Below are 21,378 nucleotides of genomic sequence, written 5' to 3'. Positions count from 1 at the left end.
GATCTTCAAGAGCAGTTGGGCTTGAGGATCTCAAATGTCTCTTCCCAACCTCCAGGGTTCTGTCATTCTGAGATCATCAAGGGGGTCTATCAGGGAGGGGATAGCAGCCCAAGCAGCTGGTTTCAAGGCTTCTGACTGTGGGATCCCCCAGTCCCCAGCATGGTTGGGTGGGAAGGGACCTCTGGAGCTCATCCAGTCCAGCACCCCTGCTCCAGGTCCAAGCTGAAGCCACTCCAGGTCTCTCAGCTGCTCCTCCCAAGTTCTCCAGACCCTTCTCCTTCTTCTCCAGACCCTTCCCCAGCTCTGTTGCTCTTCTCTGCCCCCTCAATGTCCAGCCTTGGCCAGGAACCTTCCCCCAGGGCAGGAAGGAGGTAGCTCACCACCTCTTTATCTAAGAGCAGCAAAGTCCAGGAGAACCACAACCACAACACTTTTATTTGGAAGCACCTTCTCCCAGGCCTTACAGGGTTGCTGTCTGGCAGAAATCATGACCCTGCCCCAAGAGCAATGAACCCATCAAACACCACCACCTTCCCTGGGGTTGCCATTGCTGGATTCCACTTGCTGGAAGCTCTAGAGCTTGCCACCAGCCTCCTCCAACAGCACCTGAATGCTCAGGGGCCTCCAGAGTCCTGCTGCTGCCACCAGCCAAGTTGTTCATGGTGCAGAAGAGGAGCATCCTTTGTCCAGTGAGTTGCTGTCCCACCTCCCATGGTCCACCTCCTGGCCAGCCACTGCTCACGGTGCTGTTTGCATGGTGGGATCTTGGGTGGCCTCCAGCAGTGAGGGCCTATGGTTGGGCTTCCCACTGGGACACAGCCACCACAGCTTCCTCCCCAGCCTGCCCAGTGCTCCTCAACCCACTCCAGGCATGAGGGACCCAAGTCCAGAGAGGCCCTGGCCTGGAGGAGCTGGGGTTGAGGCGGCAGCTTAGGGAGCAGCCCCCAGGGAGTCATCGTAGAAAGCCTGGAGGCCGCGGTGGAGGGGCAGGGACCCTCCCTGCCCCATGGCCTCCTGACGGAAGTTCTGCCTCAGCCAACCATAGACCAAGCTGTGCAGGAAGCCCTGGAGGGAGGTGCTCAAAGCCTGTGAGAGAGACAGCACAGAGGTGAGTGTGGCCTTCTCCTGCCCCAGGGTCACCTGCAAGCCCCAGCGGCCTCTCCAAGCTGCAGAGGAGCCCCTAGGTGAGCACAACTCGGCTGGGATCCCTCACTCCAAGGACACTGAGGGGCTGGAGCAGGTCCAGAGAAGGGCAACAAAGCTGGGGAAGGGTCTGGAGAACTTGTGAGGGGCAGCTGAAGGAGCTGGAGCCTGGAGAAAAGGAGGACACCAAGGACAAACCTTCTGGCACTCTACAGCTCCCTGAAAGGAGCTTGGAGGCAGGTGGGGGTTGGTCTCCTCCTCCAAGTGATGGGATGAGAGAAATGGTCCCAGGCTGCCCCAGGTGGCCATGAGGAACAATATCTTGCACTTGAGGGTTGTCCAGGCCTGGCCCAGGCTGCCCAGGGCAGTGTTGGAGTCCCCCATCCCTGGAGGGGTCTCAGAGCTGTGGAGCTGTGGTGCTGAGGGCCATGGGTTGGTGGTGCCCTGGCAGTGCTGGGTGAAGGATTGGACTCCATGATCCTAAAGGTCTTCCCCAGCCTCAGTGACTCCATGACTGCAGTGCACAGAGTGACCCAGGAGGTGACTTTCCTCTTGATGTGGCCAACTAAGGGCAAGAGTTGAGGAGCAGGACACCAACCACCAAAGCAGGTGGCAGAGCCAGGCTGGGCCCAGGGCTGCCACCAGCAACCTGAGACCTTTGCTCTGAGTCCATCCCAGGTGGGACCTGGTTGGGTGTCACCATCAGGGGCTGGCAGCACCTAAAGGGGTCTCACAGCCCCGCCTCCCCAGGAGGTCTCCACCATGACCACTCACATTCTGATGGGGACAAACATCTGGGCTCTGGAGCCTGGCAGATGGAGTTTACTCACTGTAGCAACATGGAGGACAAAGACCGAGGTGGGTGTGATGCTGGTGAAGGAGAGGAGGGTGAGGAGGAAGGCTGTGGATGGAAGACAAAAGGACACTCTTTGGTCTCCTTCTCTCTGAGCATGCCTCATCTGGAGTCCTCCAAATGGCAAATGTCCTTCCCCTCTCCTAGCCTATTTCCCATGGCACAGAGGTCTGCCTAGGACAACCATGAGGTCCTTCCCTCCCTCCCCAGACCTTAAGGACCTCAGGATCTGACTCTCCGAGGTTTCTGAGAGGCTGAAAGCACAAAAGGGCCCCCAAAGGGATGAGCTGCTGCTGAGGAGCAGGTCCATCAGCCATGATCCACCTCAGGCAGTGCTGCTGGAAGGACTGGTCACTACCAGCAGGGTGGGCTGGACCTTCCTGCCCTGGGAGAAGGTTCCTGGCCAAGGCCTTGCCAGCTGCAGGAAGGACAGGGGGGTGCTAGAGCAGATCCAGAGAAGGGCAACAAAGCTGGGGAAGGGCCTAGGAAAGAAGAAGGGTCTGGAGAACTTACGAGGTGCAGCTGAGGGAGCTGGGGTGGTTGGGCCTGGAGAACAGGAGGTGGAGAGGAGACCACTGAGGGACATCCCCAACTGCAGCTCACCTGGTGCCCAGCAGAGCAGGAAAACCAGCTGGAAGCAGCGGGAGGCCTTGGTGACGCCGTCCCCAAAGGCAGCCGAGTGCAGCAGCGGGGCTGCGGCGTTCTGCTGGCACCACAGCTTCACCCTGCGGTAGAGCAGCTGGGCAGCAGGGGGGCATCAGCTGGGCCAGCCCTGCTGCTGCCCCCTGCCCACCCTCTGCTGTGCCCTGGGCTCACCGTGCAGCAGCTCAGCACCAGCAGCAGGTACAGCAAGAAGATGATCTTCCACTCCAGGCCAACGTCCTCCCTGCCGAGGTACTGAGAAGGAGAAGGGCCATCAGGGGCCATGGGCCTGCCCTGCCCCAGGGGGCTGCTCCTGCTGGGGTAGGGCCGAGCCATGACAAGCTCCATGGTGTGGGAGAAGTCCTCTCCACCAGCAGAGACTCATGGAACCACAGAATGGTTTTGGTTGGAAAAGACCTTGAAGATCATCCAGTCCCTGACTGCCAAGGCTGGTGCTAACCCGTGGCCCTCAGCAGCACATCTCTGCAGCTCTGAGAGACCTCCAGGGGTGGGGATTCCACCACCTCCCTGGGCAGCCTGGGGCAGGCTTTAAGAACCTTTGCAGTGAAGAAGTTTCTTCTGATACTCAACCTCAACCTGGGACAACTTGAGGCCATTTCCTCTTGTCCTGTCTCTTGTTCCTTGGGAGAAGAGTCCAACCCCCACCTGGCCCCAGCTTCCTTGCAGGGAACTGTAGAGTGCCAGGTCTCCCCTCAGCCTCCTTTTCTCCAGGCCCAACCCCAGCTCCCTCAGCTGCTCCTCACAAGTTCTCCAGACCCTTCTCCTTCTTCTCCAGACCCTTCCACAGCTCTCTTGCCCTTCTCTGGACCTGCTCCAGCCTCTCAATGTCCTTCTTGGAGTGAGAGGCCCAAAACTGTCCTCAGGATTCCAGGTGTGGCCTCAGCAGTGCCCAGTGCAGGGGGACAATCCCTGCCCTGCTCCTGCTGGCCACACCATTGCTGATCCAGGCCAGGCTGCTGGTGGCCTTCTTGGTCACCTGGGCACACCCCTGGCTCATCTCCAGCTGCTGTCACCAACCACACCCCCAGGTACATCTCTGCTCCACCCCTCCAGGAGCACTTCTCCGTGCCCTAGGGAGCTGCTAGTCTCCCAGCCCATCAGCCCCTGGGGCAGGTAGCAGCAGGAGGGCCACCCAGCACCACTCACCTGGTAGCAGATGTCCTGGGCACGGTGGATGAGGAGCAGGCAGCTGGAAGGACAGAGGATGCTGGTGACCATGTTCCCCTAATCCCCCGTCCCAAAGCCTTGAACACCCAGAGGTGTCCCTCATGTGCCCTGCTTGGGCTGTGGCATGCCCAAGCCCATTGGAACCACAGAAGGGTTTGGCTGGAAAGACCTTGAAGCTGATGGAGGCCAACCATCAACCCAGCACTGCCAGGGCACCACCAACCCATGGCCCTCAGCACCACATCTACACAGCTTTGACACCCTTCCAGAGACGAGGACTCCAACACTGCCCTGGGCAGTCTGGGCCAGGCCTGGACAAGCCTTAAGGGGCAGAAATTGTTCCTTATGGCCAACCTCAGCCTCCTTTGAGACAACTTGAAACCATTTCCTCTTCTCTTGTTCCTTGGGAAAAGAGACCAACCCCACCTGGCTGCAGCCTCCTTGCAGGGAGCTGTAGAGAGCCAGAAGGTCTCCCCTCAGCCTCCTTCTCTCCAGGCTCAACCACCCCAGCTGCCTCAGCTGCTCCTCACAAGTTCTCCAGACCCTTCTCCTTCTTCTCCAGACCCTTCCACAGCTTTCTTGCCCTTCTCTGGACCTGCTCCAGCTCCTCCTTGTCCTTTTGGGAGTGAGGGCCCCAAACTGAGCCCAGGATTCCAGGTGTGGCCTCAGCAGTGCCCAGTGCAGGGGGACAATCCCTGCCCTGCTCCTGCTGGCCACGCCATTGCTGATCCAGGCCAGGGTGCTGGTGACCTTCTTGGCCACCTGGGCACACCCCTGGCTCATCTCCAGCTGCTGTCACCAACCCCCTGAGGTCCTTTCCCATACTTTCCAGTCACTCAGCCCTCAGTCTGAAGCTTTCATGGGGTTGTTGTGACCCAAGAGCAGGGCCCAGCCCTGGTGAACATCATCCCATCAGCCTCAGCCCGTGGACCCAGCCTGGCCTGATCCCTCTGCAGAGCCTCCAGCCCTCCAGCAGATCAACATCCAGCCCAGCTTGGTGTCAACTGCAACAGTCAAACTGACTGAGGGTGCCCTGATGCCCTCAACCAGAGCATTGATGAAGACATCAAACAGAACTGGCCCCAGCACTGAGGGACACCAGTGGTGTTAGCACCACCCACCAGCTTGGAGTTAACTCCAGCCACCAGCACTCTTTCAGCCTGGTTGGCCAGGACCAAGCTGGGTGGTGCTTGCAATTAAATCCAGCTTGGGAGGGCTGTGGGGTGCCCAGCCCGGCCTCGGGGTCAGGGTGGTGGGAACACTGCTGGAGTACCTGGAGCAGTAGAGGCTGGAGGTCTCCTGGGAGCTGTTGCCTTTCCAGGGCACGATGGGCTGGATGGGCTTTGGTGCCACGTCGGTGATGGAGGCCCCGCGGGCGACCAGCTGGGCCAGCAGCGTGAGCGATGGCACCAGCCTGGCAGGGAGAGGGGGTGGTGGGCAAAGCCAGCAGGGCAGGAGATGTGTCACAGCCCCACTCGGGGTGGGGATGGGCCAAGGACCAGCAGCTGGCACCTACCAGGCCAAGATGTAGGGCAGCCCCTGCCACGTCCTCTCCAGGCAGCCACTCTGCTCCTGCATGGAGGAAACCACCGGGGCCCTGAGGCTGAAGGTCTGGCAGAAGCTCAAGGCTTCAGCCCTGCCCCACTGGGACACAGGGGAAGCCACTAATGCCCTGTGGGAAGGAGATGCCTTCAGCCCCCCTTGGCCCTGCCCAGGCCCTCACAGGGCCACCAACCTGCAGAGCTGGCGGGTGCCAGGCTCGCCAGCCACGGGCAGTGCGGTAGGACTCGTAGGCATAGACCACAACCATCAGGAAGGAGATGGAGTAGAAGGTCTGGAAGAGGGCATGGAAAAACAAGCTCCTGCTGTGTCCACCACCCCAAAGGCACCTTCCTCCTTCCCTCCTTGTGCTCCACAGGCTGATGTCCCACTGCCCCCATCTTCATGCTCCACGCCCTTGTGTCCTGCTGTCCTGTTCTCGAGCTCCACATCCCAAATGTCCTGCTGTGCCCTCAGCAAAGCTGTGCCAGGAGGGACAAGGCAGAAGCTCCCCAAGACATAAAGCACCCAGAGCAAATGGCCTCATGATGCCCCCCAGCACCATATCTCCACAGCTTGGAAACCCCTGCAGGGATGGGGACTCCAACACTGCCCTGTGCTGCCTGGGCCAGGCCTGGACAAGCCTCAAGGGGCAGAAATTGTTCCTCATGGCCAACCTCAACCTCCCCTGGGCCAACCTGAGGCCAGGTCCTCTTGTCCTGTCCCTTGTTCCCTGGGAGAAGACCAATCCCCACCTGGCTGCAGCCTCCTTGAAGGGAGCTGTAGAGAGCCAGAAGGTCTCCCCTCAGTATGCTTTTCTTCAGGCTCAACCCCCCCAGCTCCCTCAGCTGCTCCTAACCAGACCTGTGCTCCAGACCCTTCCCCAGCTCTCTTGCCCTTCTCTGGACCTGCTCCTGCCCCTCCATGTCCTTCTTGGAGTGAGAGGCCCAAGACTGGCCCCAGGATTCCAGGTGTGGCCTCAGCAGTGCCCAGTGCAGGGGGACAATCCCTGCCCTGCTCCTGCTGGCCACACCACAGCTGATCCAGGCCAGGCTGCTGGTGGCCTTCTTGGCCACAGGCTCACAGGATGTTAGGGGTTGGAAGGGACCTCTGGAGATCATTGAGTCTAACCCCCACTGCCACCTGGGCAAGAACCACCCCAGAACGTCCCTAGGAGTACTCCAGCCCACAGAGGGGTCTCAGCTGCATCCAGTGGCACAGGATGAGGTGCCCATGTCCTGGTGCCACACCGTGGTGTGGGTCCCAGCGACCCTTACCGTGGCCAGCATCAGCCCATAGGGACAGGCAGCATAGGCTGGGACGAAGAGGCGAGGTGGCAGCAGCTGGATGGAGGCCATGGCCAGCAGCGTGCTGGCCACCAGGAAATCTGCCAGCGCGAGGAGGAAGAGGGCACGAAGCTGGGGGACAGGACACAGAGTTAGCTCTGCCTGCCAGTGTCACCTTGGTGGCAGCTTCTGCAGAGCCTCCACAGCCACATCCCTCCCCACACCATCCAGGAGCAGAGCTGGGACCATCTCTCACATCTCTTGTCCTGGAGCCCAACCTCCAGCCCCATTAAGCCCAGCAGCAGTGGTGCTGGTCCAGCTCTTCCTTGTCTGTGGTCACGGCCAAACCCCATCCCTGTGTCCCTCACCTGGATGTGGCAGCATCTCCTGTGCCAGAAGGTGGCAGCAAGGATGGATCCACTGCCCAGGAGGCTGGAAGAGATGAAGCTGGAGGTTAATGTCCTGACGAAGAAGAGCTGATGGTGTCCCAGCATGGTGGCTTCTTGGTGAAACCATCCCATGGTGTACCCTCAGATCGACCTGGGCAGGGACTAGCATGGGTTTGGGGTGAGTGGGGGGCTCCTGGGTCAGTGCAAGGCCAGATCCTCCTGTCCCAGATTTGGGGACAAGATGGGGTATAAGTAAGACCTGAAGAAGCCACATGAAGAGATAGTAATGGCTGCTGCCTCCTTCAAGCCATGGCAGAACCCACCTCAGCAGCGAGGCTGGCAGGTAGATGCAGGTCAACACCAAGACCTGAGGGAGAGAAAATCATGGAATCATGGATGGGTTGGGGTGAAGAGACCTTCCAAGGTCACCTACTCCAACCCCTGCAGGCAGCAGGGACATCCCCAACCAGAGCAGGCTGCTCACAGCCCCAGACAACCTCACCTGGGATGGTGCCAGGCATGGGGCAGCTCCCACCTCTCTGGGCAGCCTGGGCCAGGCTCTCACCACCCTCAGGGGCAAACATTTCTCCCTTCTCTCCACTCTGAAGCTCCCTCTCTGAGTGCCAAACCCTCACCCCTGCTCCTGGCACAACAGCCCTGCTCAAAATTCTATCCCCCAGCTTTCTAAGTCCTGAAAGGGCACCAGAAGGCCTCCCTGGAACCTTCTCTTCTCCAGGCTGAAGAACTCGAATGCTCTTGGCCTCTCCTCATGGGAGAAAGCCATCAAGAGATGCTCTGTGAAGGGGCCACACCAGGAACCTCAGCTCACAACACAGGAGGACATAGAGCCAGACCCACTCCCTTGGCCATCCTGGATGAAGCAGCAATGGGTGGCCAGGGCCTGGGTGTCACCACAGAGCTGAAGCCAAAAAGTGTCTTCTCCAAAGAGTGCTGCCTTGGGGGCATTGATGGTGGGGGGCAAAGTGGAGGGGACAGTGGCTGGTTCCTTGCCAAGCCAACTTTGCTGCTGCCTGTGATGGGCTCCTTGATGGTGGCATCACAAGGGGGGTTCTGCAGCACCCTGGCTTCCCTTGCCTGAGGCTGGGGAGTGTTGAGAAGCCAACTCCTGCTCCAGGCTGTGCTGCTGAGAACAGTTCCCAGAGAGTGTGGCTGGGGCTAGATGGAGGAACTGGTGAGACTGGCCAAACTGGACCTGTCCCAGGGCCTGCTGATTCTCACAGAGAGGAGCAGGAGCAGCCACCCCAGGAGAAGCCACAGAATGGGTTGGGTTGGAAGAGACCTTGAAGCTCATGGAGTCCAACCATCAAACCAGCACTGCCAGGGCACCACCAACCCATGGCTCTCAGCATCACAGCTCCATGGCTCTGAAACCCCTCCAGGTATGGGGACTCCAACACTGCCCTGGGCAGCCTGTGCCAGCCCTGGACAACCCTCAAGGGGCAGGAATTGTTCCTTGTGTCCAACCTGAACTGCCCCTGGGGCAACTTGAGGCTGCTTCTTCTTGTCTCATCACTTAGGACAAGACACTGATGCCCACTTGGCTCTGGCCTCCTTTCAGGGAGCTGTAGGGAGCCAGAAGGTCTCCCCTCAACCTCCTTTTCTCCAGCCTCCACAACCTCAGGTCCCTCAGCTGCTCCTCACAAGTCCTCCAGACCCTTCTCCTTGTTTTCCAGACCCTTCCACAGCTTTGTTGTCCTTGTCTGGACCTGCTGCAGCAACTCCAGACAACCTGCTCAAGTCCCAGCAAGCCCTAACCTGCAAAGCCATGGACCAGGCAGCTGGGTCCCCTTTGCTGACACCCACATGGTGCTGTCCCCCATGAAGGAAGCCCCCTTGGCCAAGGTCCCCCAGCCTGACCAGGGCCTGCAGCAGCTTCCCCAGGGCTCAGAAGGTCTTCCCCAGCAGAAGCCTTTACCTGCTCATCCGAGAGTGCCGACAGCTGCTGCTTCTCGCTCACCATGGCTGGAGAACCGGGAGCCAAGAGCTTTCCCAGCTCTTCTCCAGCAGTGAGACCTGTCTGGCTCTAGCTGGTTGCACTGGAGGAGCTCCCAACGGAGTTCTCTCCACACCCTGTCTGCAGGGCCATGGCCACAGTGGGAGGAACCTGCCCAGCCAGGGCTGCAGGAGCTTCCCCACCCAGCTGAACATGTGGTAGCCTCCTTTGCATCTCCATCCTGCTCCTTGGGGAGTGAGAAGGCAGCAAGGTACACCTCCAGAAGACCTCCACACCAGGGCTGGTGGCTTCAGAAGACCCCAGCACCAGGGCTGGGGGTTCCAGAAGACCCCAACACAAGGTCTGATGGCCTATAGAAGACAGTAACACAAGAACTGGTGGCTCCAGAAGCCCCCAGAAGTGCTCTATGAACACCCACCACCAGCCAGCCCTGTTTTTCCTCTCCAACCCTAGGTTCTCCTCTCCAACCCCAGGTCACCAAGAAAAAGCAGAGTCCTGCTTCAAACAGGGTTTGTTTGGCTTATTTCAGAGGTTTGTTGGGCTGATGAGAAGAAAGATCTGGGGAAAGGTCTGAGGCATGGAGGAGGAGCTGTGCACTAAAAGGCTGTCTAGGGACACCAAGGCGACGCCCAGAGGCACCGAGAAGCTGCCTAGGGGCACCAAGGAGCTCTGCTCAGCCCCACCCTGCAGTGCTGGGACAGCCCTGGAGTCCACGGCACAGGCAGAGACCTGGTGGAGCAGGGCCAGAGGAGGCCACAGCCATGCTGGAAGCCCTCTGCTGTGGGGCCAGGCTGGGAGAGTTGGGGTTGTTCAGCCTGGAGAAGAGAAGGCTCCAGGGAGACCTTCTGGTGGCCTTTCAGTGCTGAGCTGAAAGCTGGGGACAGAGTTCTGAGCAGGGCTGTTGTGCCAGGAGCAGGGGTGAGGGTTTGGCACTCAGAGAGGGAGCTTCAGAGTGGAGAGAATCATGGAATTGTCAGGGTTGGAAGGGAGCTCCAGGATCATCCAGTTCCAACCGCCCTGCCATGGGCAGGGACACCTCACACTGCAGCAGGTTGCTCACAGCCACATCCAGCCTGCCCTTCAAAACCTCCAGGGATGAGGCATCCACCACCTCCCTGGGCAACCTGTGCCAGTCTCTCACCACCATCATGGGGAAGAACATGAGCCAGCAGTGTGCCCAGGTGGCCAAGAAGGCCAATGGCATCCTGGCCTGCATCAGGAACAGTGTGGCCAGCAGGAGCAGGGAGGTCATTCTGCCCTGTATTCAGCACTGGTTAGGCCACACCTTGAGTTCTGTGTTCAGTTCTGGGCTCCTCAATTTCAGAAGGACATTGAGACTCTTGAATGTGTCCAGAGAAGGGCAACGAGGCTGGGGAGGGGTCTGGAGCACAGCCCTGTGAGGAGAGGCTGAGGGAGCTGGGGTTGCTTAGCCTGGAGAAGAGGAGGCTCAGGGGAGACCTCATTGCTCTCTACAACTACCTGAAGGGAGGTTGTAGCCAGGAAGGGGTTGGTCTCTTCTCCCAGGCATCCAGCACCAGAACAAGAGGACACAGACTCAAGCTGTGCCAGAGGAGGTTTAGGCTGAAGGTGAGGAGAAAGTTCTTCCCAGAAAGAGTAATTGGCCATTGGAATGTACTGCCCAGGGAGGTGGTGGAGTCACCATCCCTGGAGGTGTTCAAGAGGGGACTGGACATGGCACTTGGTGCCATGGTTTAGTTAGTCATGAGATGTTGGGTGACAGGTTGGACTTGATGATCTTTGAGGTCTTTTCCAACTTGGTTGATTCTATGATTCTTCCCAACATCCAATCTCAATCTACCCATTTCTAGTTTTGCTCCATCCTCCCCAGTCCTATCACTCCCTGACACCCTCAAAAGTCCCTCCCCAGCTTTCTTGTAGCCCCCTTCAGATACTGGAAGGCCACAAGAAGGTCTCCTGGGAGCTTTCTCCTCTCCAGACTGAACAGCCCCAACTCTCTCAGTCTGTCTCCACAGCAGAGCAGCTCCAGCCCTCTGCTCATCCTCGTGGCCCTTCTCTGGACACCTTCCAGCACCTCCAGATCTCTCCTGTAACAGAGGCTCCAGAACTGGACACAGAGCTCCAGCTGTGGTCTCAGCAGAGTGGAGCAGAGGGGGAGAATCACCTCCCTGGCCCTGCTGGCCACGCTTCTCTTGCTGCAGCCCAGGAGAAATGTTTGCCCGAGGGTGGTGAGAGCCTGGCCCAGGCTGCCCAGAGAGCTGGGAGCTGTCCCATCCCTGGCACCATCCCAGGTGAGGTCGTCTGGGACTGTGAGCAGCCTGCTCCGGTTGGGGATGTCCCTGCTGGCTGCAGGGGGTTGCAGCCTATGGCCCTTGCATGGTCCCTTCCCAGCCAGACCGCTGCGTGGTTCTGTGACAGCAGCGCTGAACCCACAGCCTGGGCAACGCCGAGAGCGGCTCCGCGGCGGCCCCGCCCCGCAGCACCAGGGGCGCTCTGCGGCAGGCGCCAGCGGGAGGCGGCGCCAGCGGGAAGCGGCCCGGACCCAGCTCCCGGCACGCCGCGCGGCGGGCACGCCGCGTGACAGGCGGCCGGTCAGCTGACTGCCGGCCGCGCGGAGAGGGCGTGGCGGTGTCGCTCCTTGCCTGGCGGTGCCGAGAGCCTCTCGCCGGGACCATGGCGGCGTGGCTCCGGGGCTTGCTGTGGCTCCTGGCGCTCCTGGCGCTCCTGGCTTTGCGCGGAGCCGCCGGAGCTCCCCCCAGTTTCGTCGTGCTGCTGGCGGATGACCTGGGCTTCGGGGACCTGGGGTGCTACGGGCACCCTTCATCTGACACACCCAACCTAGACCGGATGGCTGCCCAAGGGCTGCGCTTCACCAACTTCTACAGCAGCTCCCCGGTGTGCAGCCCGTCTCGGTACGTCTCCCGCTGCGCTGCCTGGCGGCGGCTGCTGCAGGGCCCCAGGGCGGGGGTGAGTCAGAGCTTGGCGCCCAGCTCCGGAGCCGCAGCGCCAGGAGGGACGGGTGGCTATCAACTCAGAGGTTGCCCTGCCCTGTGGCGTGCCCCTTGGACTGTCCCGGCAGGCAGGGGTGATGGCAGCCGTGAGCCTGCGAAGGCAAGCTGCCAGGTGCCGAGGAGTGGAGCGCACTCCTGTGGCACCCAGGCTTCTCACCCTGTGCTGTGCCCAGTGTGATGCCCATCTCCTCTCTCTCTCGACTCTCCCCCTAGGGCAGCCCTGCTGACTGGCCGCTTCCAGATGCGCTCTGGAGTTTACCCTGGTGTGTTCTACCCTGGCTCACGGGGGGGGCTGCCCCTCTCTGAGGTCACCATCGCTGAGGTGCTGAAGGCTCAGGGCTATGCCACAGCCATAGTTGGCAAGTGGCACCTTGGCCTGGGCGTTAATGGCTCCTTCCTGCCCATCCACCAAGGTTTTGACCACTTCTTGGGGGTGCCTTACTCCCATGACCAGGTGAGAGGCCCGGCTGGCCCTGCGGGGTGTCCTGGGTGGGGGTGGTGGGGGACATGTCTGGGAAGTGAAGCTTCAGGCTGGGTTGGCACTTGCCTGGGCAGATGGCTGGCACAGGCTGGGGAGGTGGATGCTGCAGGGGGAAGCCTGTCTCGGGTGCAGCTGTGACAGGGCAGCTTTGCAGAAGGTGGCTGGCAGCTGTGTGTGGGGACATGCACCCTTCAGCAAGGGAGGGTCAGCTTCTGGGCTGCAGAGAAACATCTGGAGTGCTGCCAGGGGATGATGATGTTGGGGCAGCGTGCTTCCTGGACAGTGCTAGGCTGGGCACAGACCCCTGGGCTTCTGGGATTTGTGTTCAGAGGGAGCCTGTAGGACCTGGCAATGGCTGCTTTGACACTCTTTGCTCTTCTCTGTGTCCTGCAGGGCCCCTGCCAGAATCTCACCTGCTTCCCACCTGACACCAAGTGCTTTGGGACTTGTGACCAAGGCTCAGTGCCTGTCCCACTGCTCTGGAACCAGACAATTGTGCAGCAGCCAGTCTCCTTTCCTGAGCTGGTGCCACTCTACAACAAGTTCTCCCAGGACTTCATTGCTGACTGTGCCCGCCGAGGCCTCCCGTTCCTGCTCTACTATGCCTCACATGTAGGAGATGGGGCCCAGGGCTGGGCAGGGCACCTTTGTCCTGTGGGGTAGAGCAGGGAAGCATCTTGGCCAGTACCTGCCCCTGGCTGAGCTGGGCTTGCTGTTCTCGTGGCCAGATCTTGGGGCAGCACTGTTCTGACAGTGTTCTTTGGCCGCTTCCCTCTGGGCCAAGAGTGCCCAGGGAAAACTTCCCCCTCTGGGGCTCCACATCCTCTGCTAGGGCTCAGCTCCTTTGTGCCTTGTCTAAGAGGTGCTTCTAAAGCTTGGGGACAAGCTTTAGACCTCTTCTTGTGGCCTGTCTTGTGTCTCCTTGTCCTAGCTGGGGTTCTGACTGCACCTGGGTGATCTGGGAAGCAGAGGCAGCTCTGTGGCCTAGAGGAGAGCTGTGAAAATGATCAGGGGGTTGGAGCAGCTCTGCTATGAGGACAGGATGAGGGAGCTGGGGGTGTTCAGCTTGGAGAAGAGAAGGATCCAGGCACACCTAAGAGCATCCTGCCAGGACCTGAAGGGGCTCCAAGAGGGCTGCAGAGGGACTGTTTGCAAAGGCCTGCAGGGACAGGAGGAGGGACAATGGTTTGAAATGAGAGCAGAGCAGATGTAGACTGGATGTGAGGAACAAGCTCTTTAGCCTGAGTGTGGTGGAACACTGGAACAGGTTGCCCAGGGAGGTAGTTGAGGCCTCATCCCTGGAGATATTTGAGGTGAGCCTCAAAGCACCCTGGGCAACTTGCTGTAGTGGAGGATGTCTGTGCTTAGTGCAGAGGGGGTTGGAGTGGATGCCCTCTGGAGGTCCCTTCCAGCCCAGCCATTCTGTGGTTCTGTGGGGTGGTTGCCCAGCAGTCTCTCTGCCCTTTCTGCAGCACACACACTACCCCCAGTTTGCCAGCCAGCCGTTCGTGGGGCGCTCGCGCCGCGGGCCCTTCGGCGATGCCCTCCTGGAGTTTGATGCCTCGGTGGGACACCTGCTGCAGACACTGCAGGACAACGGAATTGCCAACAGCACCTTGGTCTTCTTCACTTCTGACAACGGGTGAGTTGGCTCAGCAGGCAGGGACGCGGTCACTGATGAGGCTCTGCTGAGGCGCTGCTTGGCTGCGACAAAAGGGACCTAGTGTGGCACTGCCAGGTGAGACCTGGGGTGAGGCGAGGGGTGGATGCGCCTCTGGAGCGGACCCCCTGTGGGTGAGACTCGGCTGAGCCCTTGAGGTGGGCGGAAACCTCAGAGGATCCAGGCCAGGAGCAGGCAGCAGCCTGACCGTGCCCCCGATGCCTCTGCGTGTGAGTGGCGTTGGTCTCTGATGCCCTGCTTGGGCACCTCGGGCAGCTGGGCTGCTTCAGCTGCCCCCCGCCTCACAAGGCTGAGGAAGATGGCAGTGTCCCTTACCGACACCCCCCCCGGCAGCCCCAGAAAGCCGTGTCACTGATGCTGGGTGGTCCTTCCCTCTGGCAGCCCCTCCACCATGCGGATGGCACGCGGGGGCAGCGCCGGCCTGCTGCGCTGCGGCAAGGGCACCACCTACGACGGGGGCATGCGGGAGCCAGCGGTGGCCTACTGGCCCGGCCATGTTGCCCCAGGTGAGACTTGGCACTGCTTGTGCCTCCCTGCTGCCAGTGCCAGCCGAGACAGGGGTGCCTCGGCGGCTCGCCTGCCCCGGGAGGGAGCTGAGGGCGGCAGGGAAGGGCGCGGGGTCAGAGCCTGTCCGTGTGCCTGGCTGTGACAGGAGTGACGCATGAGCTGGGAAGCACCCTGGACATCCTGCCCACGCTGGCTGCCCTGGCTGGAGCCACCCTTCCCAAGGTTGCCTTGGATGGCTATGACCTGAGCCCGGTGCTCTTTGGATCTGGGCAGGTGAGTCCTGCGGGCTGGCTGGGCTGGCACTGAAGGCTGGGGGTGGGGTGGAGCTGGGTGCCTGATGAGTAGAACCAGCTGGAGGTCAGAGGAGGTCCATGAGCTGGGACTCTTTTGTCCAGCCTGGGACATGCCCTGGAGTTCCCGGGGTGCCCCAGGCTGCTCTGCCAACTTCAAGGTGATGCCATGCCCAGCCCCCATGGCTGCAAGGCACGGACAGAGCTCCAGTAGCTTTGAGGAGGGCACAAAGAGGATGCAGTTGCTCCTCACTTTCGCCACACTCTGGCTGCAGATTTGGGGTTCCTGTGGGGCTCCCTGCAGTCTCTGCCTGGTCCTGCTGCAGCAGAAGTGAGCTCAGCTCTGCTCTCCCACAGAGCCCCCGGCGGACGATGTTCTTCTACCCGCCATCCCCCAGCGCCCTGCAGGGCTCCTTTGCAGTGAGGCTGGGCCGGCACAAGGCTCACTACTTCACACAAGGTTGGTGCAGCCCCCCTTCCCCCTCTGCTCGGGCAGCTTTGCTGCCCAAAGCTCCCAGAGGAGCTGGAGGCACACCTGGGGGTCTCTTCTGCAGGTTCCTTTCACAGTGACACGACGCCAGACCAGGCCTGCCACGGGCTGACCCCCCTGACCCCACACGTGCCCCCCCTGCTCTTTGACCTGGACTCAGACCCAGCCGAGAACTACGACCTGCTGCAGAGCGCCGCAGGGCCTGAGGTGCTGCAGGTGCTGCAGGAGATCAAGCAGCAGAAAGTGCTCTTTGAGCAGCACTTGCAGTTTGGGGAAAGCCAGATGAGGAAGGGCAGGGACCCTGCCCTGGAGCCCTGCTGTGTGCCGAGCTGCACTCCCAAGCCTGCCTGCTGCCGCTGCTCCTAGCCCCTCCTGCTGCATATCCTGCAGCTGGCCCTCGCTGGAACTCTGTCCCAGAGCCACCAGACCCACCCCATCCCCAACTAACCAACCTCAGCCTCAGAGCTGCCCTGCAGCTTGGCCTCAGTGCTGCCTGTGACTGATGGGGTGCTGGGTTGGCAAAGCTCAAGCTGGAGGGGGCAGCAGCCGTGCCAGGAGCGCAGGTCAGCGGAGCTCTGCGGGGGAGCTCCTGCCAGAAACCTCCACTTGTTCAGGGGGGCACCACGATGCAGCACCATCTCCGATGCCAGAGCTGCTCTGCAGATGGCATGCATGTGGCTGGCTCCTGCCTCTCTGCCAGGCCTGCCCTGTGGCCCAGCTTGACAGCAAGGCTCCAGCACAGCTGTGTGAGGACGACTGGAGGGATGAGGCCGGGGCAGGACAGACGAGAGCCATGGGGGATGGAGCAGGAGCATCCTTTCATGGCTGCAGCTACTAAGTGCCCATCCTTGGCCATGCACACCTGGTGCCACAGTGGCCCTTATCACCTGCCCAGCCAGTCACAGGCCGTGGCCATGCCAGAGGGTGCTGTGTGCCTGGCAGAGGCAGTGTGGGCTGTGTGACGTCTGCGTGCCAGGGAGTTTCATGCAGGAAGGTTGGCAGTGCTGGGCTGTGCCAGGCTGCTCTGGCTGACACAGCCCTGCCTGCCGTGGCTGTGGGCAGGCTGGCCTCCCAACACACAAACATGCGCACCCTGCTGCAGCAGCGACCTCCTCTGGTGTCTGTCTTCTGGGAAAGGCCTGGTGAGGAAGGGCTGCGGAGGGCAGGGTGGCAGTGAGCTGCCCAAAGAGGCTGTGGTGCCACTGCTCAGAGCCATGGGGCATGCATGCCTCATCCTGCAAGAGAGAGTTCAGGCCTGTCCCCAGCTCCTGCCTCCTCACCTGCTTGCAACCTCTGTTCCTTAGCACAAGAAGGACTTGGACCTGGCAGAACAGGGCCAGAGGAGGCCACAGCCATGCTGGAAGCCTTCTGCTGTGGGGCCAGGCTGGGAGAGTTGGGATTGTTCAGCTTGGTGGCCTTTCAGTGCTGAGCTGAAAGCTGGGGACAGAGTTCTGAGCAGGGGTGAGGGTTTGGCACTCGGAGAGGGAGAAATGTTTGCCCCTGAGGGTGGTGAGAGCCTGGCCCAGGCTGCCTAGAGAGCTGGGAGCTGTCCCATGCCTGGCACCATCCCAGGTGAGGTTGGTTGGGGCTGAGAGCAGCCTGCTCTGGTTGGGTATGTCCCTGCTGGCTGCACTGGAGTGGATCTCTGAAGGTCCCTTCCCAGCCAACCTTTCCATGATTCTGTGTTGGCACCTCCCCAAGGCCAGAGAGCCCAACACCTGGAACCAGCCACTCTGTGACATCAGTGCCAAGGGCACCATGGCAATATGAGCCCTGTGGGCACTCATTTGGGGTGAGGAGCCCTCAGCTCTTGCAGCCACTGGCAGCAATGGTTTTGCTCCCCCTCCTCGTTCTGCTGGCCCTGTGCTGGCCCACACATGGCACACAGGAACTGTGGGTGAGTGGGACCAGGGTCTGGGAGGGAGCTTGGGTGATTGGTGAGGTTCACTGAGGGGTGCCCTTTGTCCCCCATGGCTGTGCCACGGCTTCCCAAGCCCTCTAAGGCTTCTACAGCTGGCCAAGCACCCAGGCTGCTGTGCATGCCACACTGTGTGGGGAGGGCAGGTGGCTGACCCTCAGCCTGCACAGTGCCAGCCATTGAGCGGGGCACTGGTGAATTTCTGCTTACCAAAGGACCTGTGGAACCCGGCCCAAGGCCCATGGCTTGGGCACGTCACACACTGTGGGTGGCACCCGTGCCCTGCCAGGGGCCTGGCCCTGGGTTGTCAGCATCCAGGATCCGCAGAGAGCAGGCTCAGGGCACATCTGTGGAGGGTCCCTCATCGGCTCCCGGTGGGTCCTCACAGCAGCACACTGCTTCGTCGGTGCCAGGTAAGGAGGAGCAAGGCATGGGGCTATGCCCACGGCACTGGCAGGTACCCTGCCCCGAGCACCCCCTGCTACTGCCATCCTGCTTCTTTGCCCTGCCTAGCTGAGGCTACTCAGGAGAAGGCTGGGCTGCTGCCACAGCTTGCCAGCAGCCTCCTGCTTGGCATTCCTTGTGCCCAAGGCAATGGCAGGGTGGCACCACCCGCAGCGGTGGTACTTTCCTCTGTCCCTTGGCAAGCAGAGGGCAGGGAGGTGCTGGGCTGCTGCAGGCTGGGTCTTCTCTCTGAGCCCTGTCTCCATCCGCAGGAATATCAGCAAGTGGCGTGTGGTGGCCGGGGCCAGCAGCTTGTCGCGGCTGGGAGCCGGGGCCCAGGTGCGGCGGGTGAAGCAGCTGCTGGCACACCCCGGTTACAGCAGGGCCACCCAGAGCAATGACATCGCCCTGCTGGAGCTGGGCCAGCCCCTCCGCTGCGGGGACTCGGTGCAGCCAGCCTGCCTGCCCGACGGCTCGCTCAGGGTGCGCAGCCTCACCTACTGCTTCGTCAGCAGCTGGGCTTCTGCCGCCGCCAACGGGGAGCGCCCGGCACGACGGGGAGGTACCGGCACAGAGTCATGGGAGGGCTTGGGGCACCTTGGAGGTCATCCGGTGACAACTCCCTGCCACGGGCAGGGACACCTTCCACTAGACCGGGTTGCTCAAGGCCTCATCCATCCTGGTCTTGAACGTCTCCAGGGAGGGGGCATTTACAGGGCAGCCTGTTCTGGTGCCTCACCACCTTCGCTGGAGAGAATTTCTTCCTCATCTCCAGTCTCAGTCTCCCTTCTTCCAGCTCAAAGTCGTTGCTCCTCATCCTGTCACTGCAAGTCCTTGTCAAAAGTCCCTTCCCAGCTCTCCTGTAGCCCCTTTCAGGCGCTGGAAAGTCACTAGAAGGTCTCCCAGTAGCCTCCTCCAGGCTGAACAGCCCCAGCTTTCCTAGCCTGTCCCCACAGGGGAGGTTCTCCAGCCCTCTGATCATCTTGGTGGCCTCCTCTGGACCTGCTCCCAGGTTGGGCTTCCTGAGAGTCAGGGTGAAAGCCAGAGCCAGGCTGTGGGACACAAGACCCCTCTGGAGAGAGGGGCCCAGGCTGTGACCCAAAGGCAGGCAGAAGGCAAACCCCAGCACAATGCCTGCAAGATGCCAAGCCCTTGCAAAGTGGCTCACCCCAGGAGGGAAGGAGAGCTGGGTGTGAGCTGCTGGGGGTCAATTCCTTCCTGTGCTCACAGCTGAGGGACCAACTGATGTGCTCCAGGAGGCCAAGGTCCACCTCATGACCCTCAAGCTGTGCAACAGCAGCCGCTGGTACAACAGCACCATCCCCAGCCATGTCATCTGCGCTGGCTACCCGCGGGGCGGCGTCCACACCTGCCAGGTAGGTGCCTGCTGTAGGTCCAGCCCAGCAGCATGGGCAGCCCTGGCACAAGAGCTTCTCTGTGCATGGCACGGCTCTGGCAGATGCTGAGGGAGAGGAGGCCACCCAACACCACCTGCCCCCTGTCTCCTCTGCTGCAGGGCGACAATGGGGGTCCTCTTGCTTGCCGGGACAAGAGCAATGACTACTTCTGGCTGGTTGGAGTGACCAGCTGGGGCAAAGGCTGTGCCAGAGCCAGGCAGCCTCAACTCCACCTCCACCCAGCACTTCTACAAGTGGATCCTGCTCCAGATGGCACGGTTCCCAGCAGTGCCAACAACTCCAGCAGCACAACCAAGCTCCTCTGCCCCCAGTCAGAAGCCAAAGGCCACACCAGCACAGTCAGCCACCACCAGGTCCTGTCCCTTTCCACAGCAGAAGCTGATGCAGTTCTTTACTCTTCTGCAGGAGCTGCTGAATTACATGTGGGGCAGCAAGACTGCAGCAGCAGGATGAGCAGGATCCAGGCTGCCCTGTCCCACCACCCTGTCCCCCTGGGACAATGCCTTGCTGGCCCAAAGGCCACCTCGGTGCCCAAGGCCTGCTCTCTCCTGGCCACCTTGCTCCCAGGCCTGCAAATGCTGATGGTGACTTTTGGTTTTGAATGAAGTGATCAGTTTTCACAGCTAACCCTGCTTCAGGCCAGTGCTGTGTCCTGCACAAGGCAAAGCTTTCCCCGCCCCACACCTGCCAAATGAATCACAGAACGGTAGGGCCTGGAAGGCATCTCTGGAGGTCACTGAGTCCAGCTTCCTGCCAGACCAAGGTCACCTAGAGAACATCACCCAGGAATACATCCACGTGGGTTGGAGATGCAGACTCCATAACTTCTGTGGGCAGCCTGATCCAGGGCTCTGTAACCCTTGAATTAAAGAAGTTCCTCCTTGTGTTTAGATGGAACAGGGCAGATTTAGATTGGACAGCAGGAGGAGGTTTTCCACAATGAGGATGGTGAAACCTGGAACAGGTTGCCCAGGGATGTGGCTGAGCCTCTGTCCCTGGAGACATTCAAGATGAGACTTGAGGTCCCTAGGCAGCCTGATCTAGTTGGAGGTGCCCCTTCTGACTGCAGTGGCTTGGCCAAGATGACCTTAGAGTGTGTCTTCCAACCCAATGCCATCTGTGTAGCCGTGTCGGTGCCCGCAGCCCATTGCGCCGTGCCCGCGCCAACACTATCCACTGCCGTTCCCCACCGCTGCCACCAGGGGGCGCCGCCGCTCGCCGTCGCTGTTCTGCTGCGCCGAAGCTGGGGGGAGCGAGCCTTGGGGCGGCGAGCCGGGGTCCGGCGGGAGGCTCCTGCCGGAGCTGCCCATTCCTCGCTCGCTGGAGCAGCTCTGCCCTCCAGGCCTCAGGCGCCGGCTCCCAGGGTGGGTGGGTGCTGCGGGGAGCCAGCGGCGGGACACGGGGGGAGCTTCACAAGCCCTATGAGGAGAGGCTGAGGGAGCTGGGGTTGCTTAGCCTGGAGAAGAGGAGACTCAGGGGAGACCTTATTGCCCTCTACAACTACCTGAAGGGAGATTGTAGACAGGCGGATGTTGGTCTCTTCTCCCAGGGAACCTGTACCAGAACAAGAGGACACAGTCTCAGGCTGCGCCAGGGGAGGTTTAGGCTGGAGGTTAGGAAGAAGTTCTACACAGAGAGAGTGATTGCCCATTGGAATGTGCTGCCTGGGGAGGTGGTGGAGTCACCATTGTTGGAGGTGTTCAGGAGGAGACTTGATAGGGTGCTTGGTGCCATGGGTTAGTTGTTTGGGTGGGTTGGATTGGTTGATGGGTTGAACACGATGACCTTGAAGGTCTCTTCCAACCTGGTTTATTCTGTGTATTCTGGTGGCCTCTCGGGAGCCGATCGGAAAGCCGAGGGGCAGGATGTCCCCCGGGGAGCTGCGTTCTGCATCTCCCGTGTCCTCCATCCCCCTGCGGGAAAGCTCGGCCTTGCCTGCAGGGAGTGCAAACCACAGGGTAAGGGTCTGCAGGGCACATGGACAGCGTGGGCACCTGCAGGGCATCGGCAGGGCAGCTGCTCCCGAGGGCGGGCTCAGGAACCTGCTCACCCCAAGTAAGGTCATCGGTGTGGCACTGCCGAGAAGCTGAGGGCAGCTCCACGGGGGACATTCCTCAAGTGGGCACCCCCACGCTTCTTTCAGA

At 60.9% G+C, this 21,378-nt stretch overlaps 3 protein-coding genes across 6 annotated transcripts; 2 read left to right on the top strand and 1 right to left on the bottom strand.

The window, feature by feature from the left end:
• Positions 1 to 421: 421 nt before the first annotated feature.
• On the bottom strand, positions 422 to 9,122 carry LOC137456609 (transmembrane protein 116-like). 4 transcript variants are annotated; one of them, XM_068168133.1, is made up of 12 exons: positions 8,977 to 9,122; positions 7,364 to 7,407; positions 7,020 to 7,083; positions 6,643 to 6,783; positions 5,562 to 5,660; positions 5,343 to 5,398; positions 5,100 to 5,240; positions 3,806 to 3,848; positions 2,813 to 2,893; positions 2,600 to 2,735; positions 1,974 to 2,044; positions 422 to 1,086 (listed from the first exon to the last, which is right to left on the bottom strand). In XM_068168133.1, exons 1-12 carry the CDS (start codon positions 9,019 to 9,021, stop codon positions 931 to 933), a joined length of 1,077 nt encoding a protein of 358 aa, XP_068024234.1. In that variant the 5' UTR covers positions 9,022 to 9,122; the 3' UTR covers positions 422 to 930. The 4 variants fall into 4 exon arrangements, 2 of the variants coding, with proteins under 2 accessions (XP_068024234.1, XP_068024235.1); XM_068168134.1 differs by lacking the exon at positions 2,600 to 2,735 and adding an exon at positions 2,510 to 2,542 and having other exon boundaries at positions 998 to 1,086; XR_010991057.1 differs by lacking the exon at positions 2,600 to 2,735 and adding an exon at positions 2,510 to 2,542 and having other exon boundaries at positions 1,017 to 1,086; positions 1,342 to 2,044.
• Positions 9,123 to 11,599: 2,477 nt separating this feature from the next.
• On the top strand, positions 11,600 to 16,555 carry ARSA (arylsulfatase A). Its single transcript, XM_068168095.1, has 8 exons — positions 11,600 to 11,906; positions 12,219 to 12,459; positions 12,880 to 13,098; positions 13,959 to 14,128; positions 14,549 to 14,673; positions 14,820 to 14,947; positions 15,322 to 15,424; positions 15,519 to 16,555. The coding sequence occupies exons 1-8, from the start codon at positions 11,668 to 11,670 to the stop codon at positions 15,818 to 15,820; spliced, it is 1,527 nt and encodes a 508-aa protein (XP_068024196.1). The 5' UTR covers positions 11,600 to 11,667; the 3' UTR covers positions 15,821 to 16,555.
• Positions 16,556 to 16,657: 102 nt separating this feature from the next.
• Positions 16,658 to 19,775, top strand: LOC137456585 (acrosin-like). Its single transcript, XM_068168096.1, is given in 7 exon segments — positions 16,658 to 17,342; positions 17,344 to 17,351; positions 17,588 to 17,785; positions 18,089 to 18,378; positions 19,047 to 19,192; positions 19,333 to 19,442; positions 19,444 to 19,775. Coding segments are annotated over 7 exon segments (1,056 nt in total). The 5' UTR covers positions 16,658 to 17,282; the 3' UTR covers positions 19,688 to 19,775.
• Positions 19,776 to 21,378: the final 1,603 nt, after the last annotated feature.

The sequence above is a fragment of the Melanerpes formicivorus genome, unplaced genomic scaffold (assembly GCF_026170545.1).
Source record: "Melanerpes formicivorus ecotype bairdi unplaced genomic scaffold, bMelFor1.0.p_v2 SCAF_132, whole genome shotgun sequence".
NCBI classification, from domain to species: Eukaryota; Metazoa; Chordata; class Aves; order Piciformes; family Picidae; genus Melanerpes; species Melanerpes formicivorus.
Note: the sequence above shows the minus strand (reverse complement) of the source record. Positions and strands in the feature narration are given on the sequence as shown.

Excerpts from the sequence above, each read along its gene's own strand:
- ARSA (XM_068168095.1), top strand. The coding sequence starts at position 11,668 with ATGGCGGCGTGGCTCCGGGGCTTGCTGTGGCTCCTGGCGCTCCTGGCG. Across the intron at positions 14,948-15,321 it reads TGCTCTTTGGATCTGGGCAG|AGCCCCCGGCGGACGATGTT; the intron begins GTGAGTCCTGCG and ends GCTCTCCCACAG. Across the intron at positions 15,425-15,518 it reads GGCTCACTACTTCACACAAG|GTTCCTTTCACAGTGACACG; the intron begins GTTGGTGCAGCC and ends TCTCTTCTGCAG.
- LOC137456609 (XM_068168133.1), bottom strand. The coding sequence starts at position 9,021 with ATGGTGAGCGAGAAGCAGCAGCTGTCGGCACTCTCGGATGAGCAG. Across the intron at positions 5,399-5,561 it reads GGCACCCGCCAGCTCTGCAG|GAGCAGAGTGGCTGCCTGGA; the intron begins GTTGGTGGCCCT and ends TCCTCCATGCAG. Across the intron at positions 5,241-5,342 it reads CTGCCCTACATCTTGGCCTG|GCTGGTGCCATCGCTCACGC; the intron begins GTAGGTGCCAGC and ends TCTCCCTGCCAG.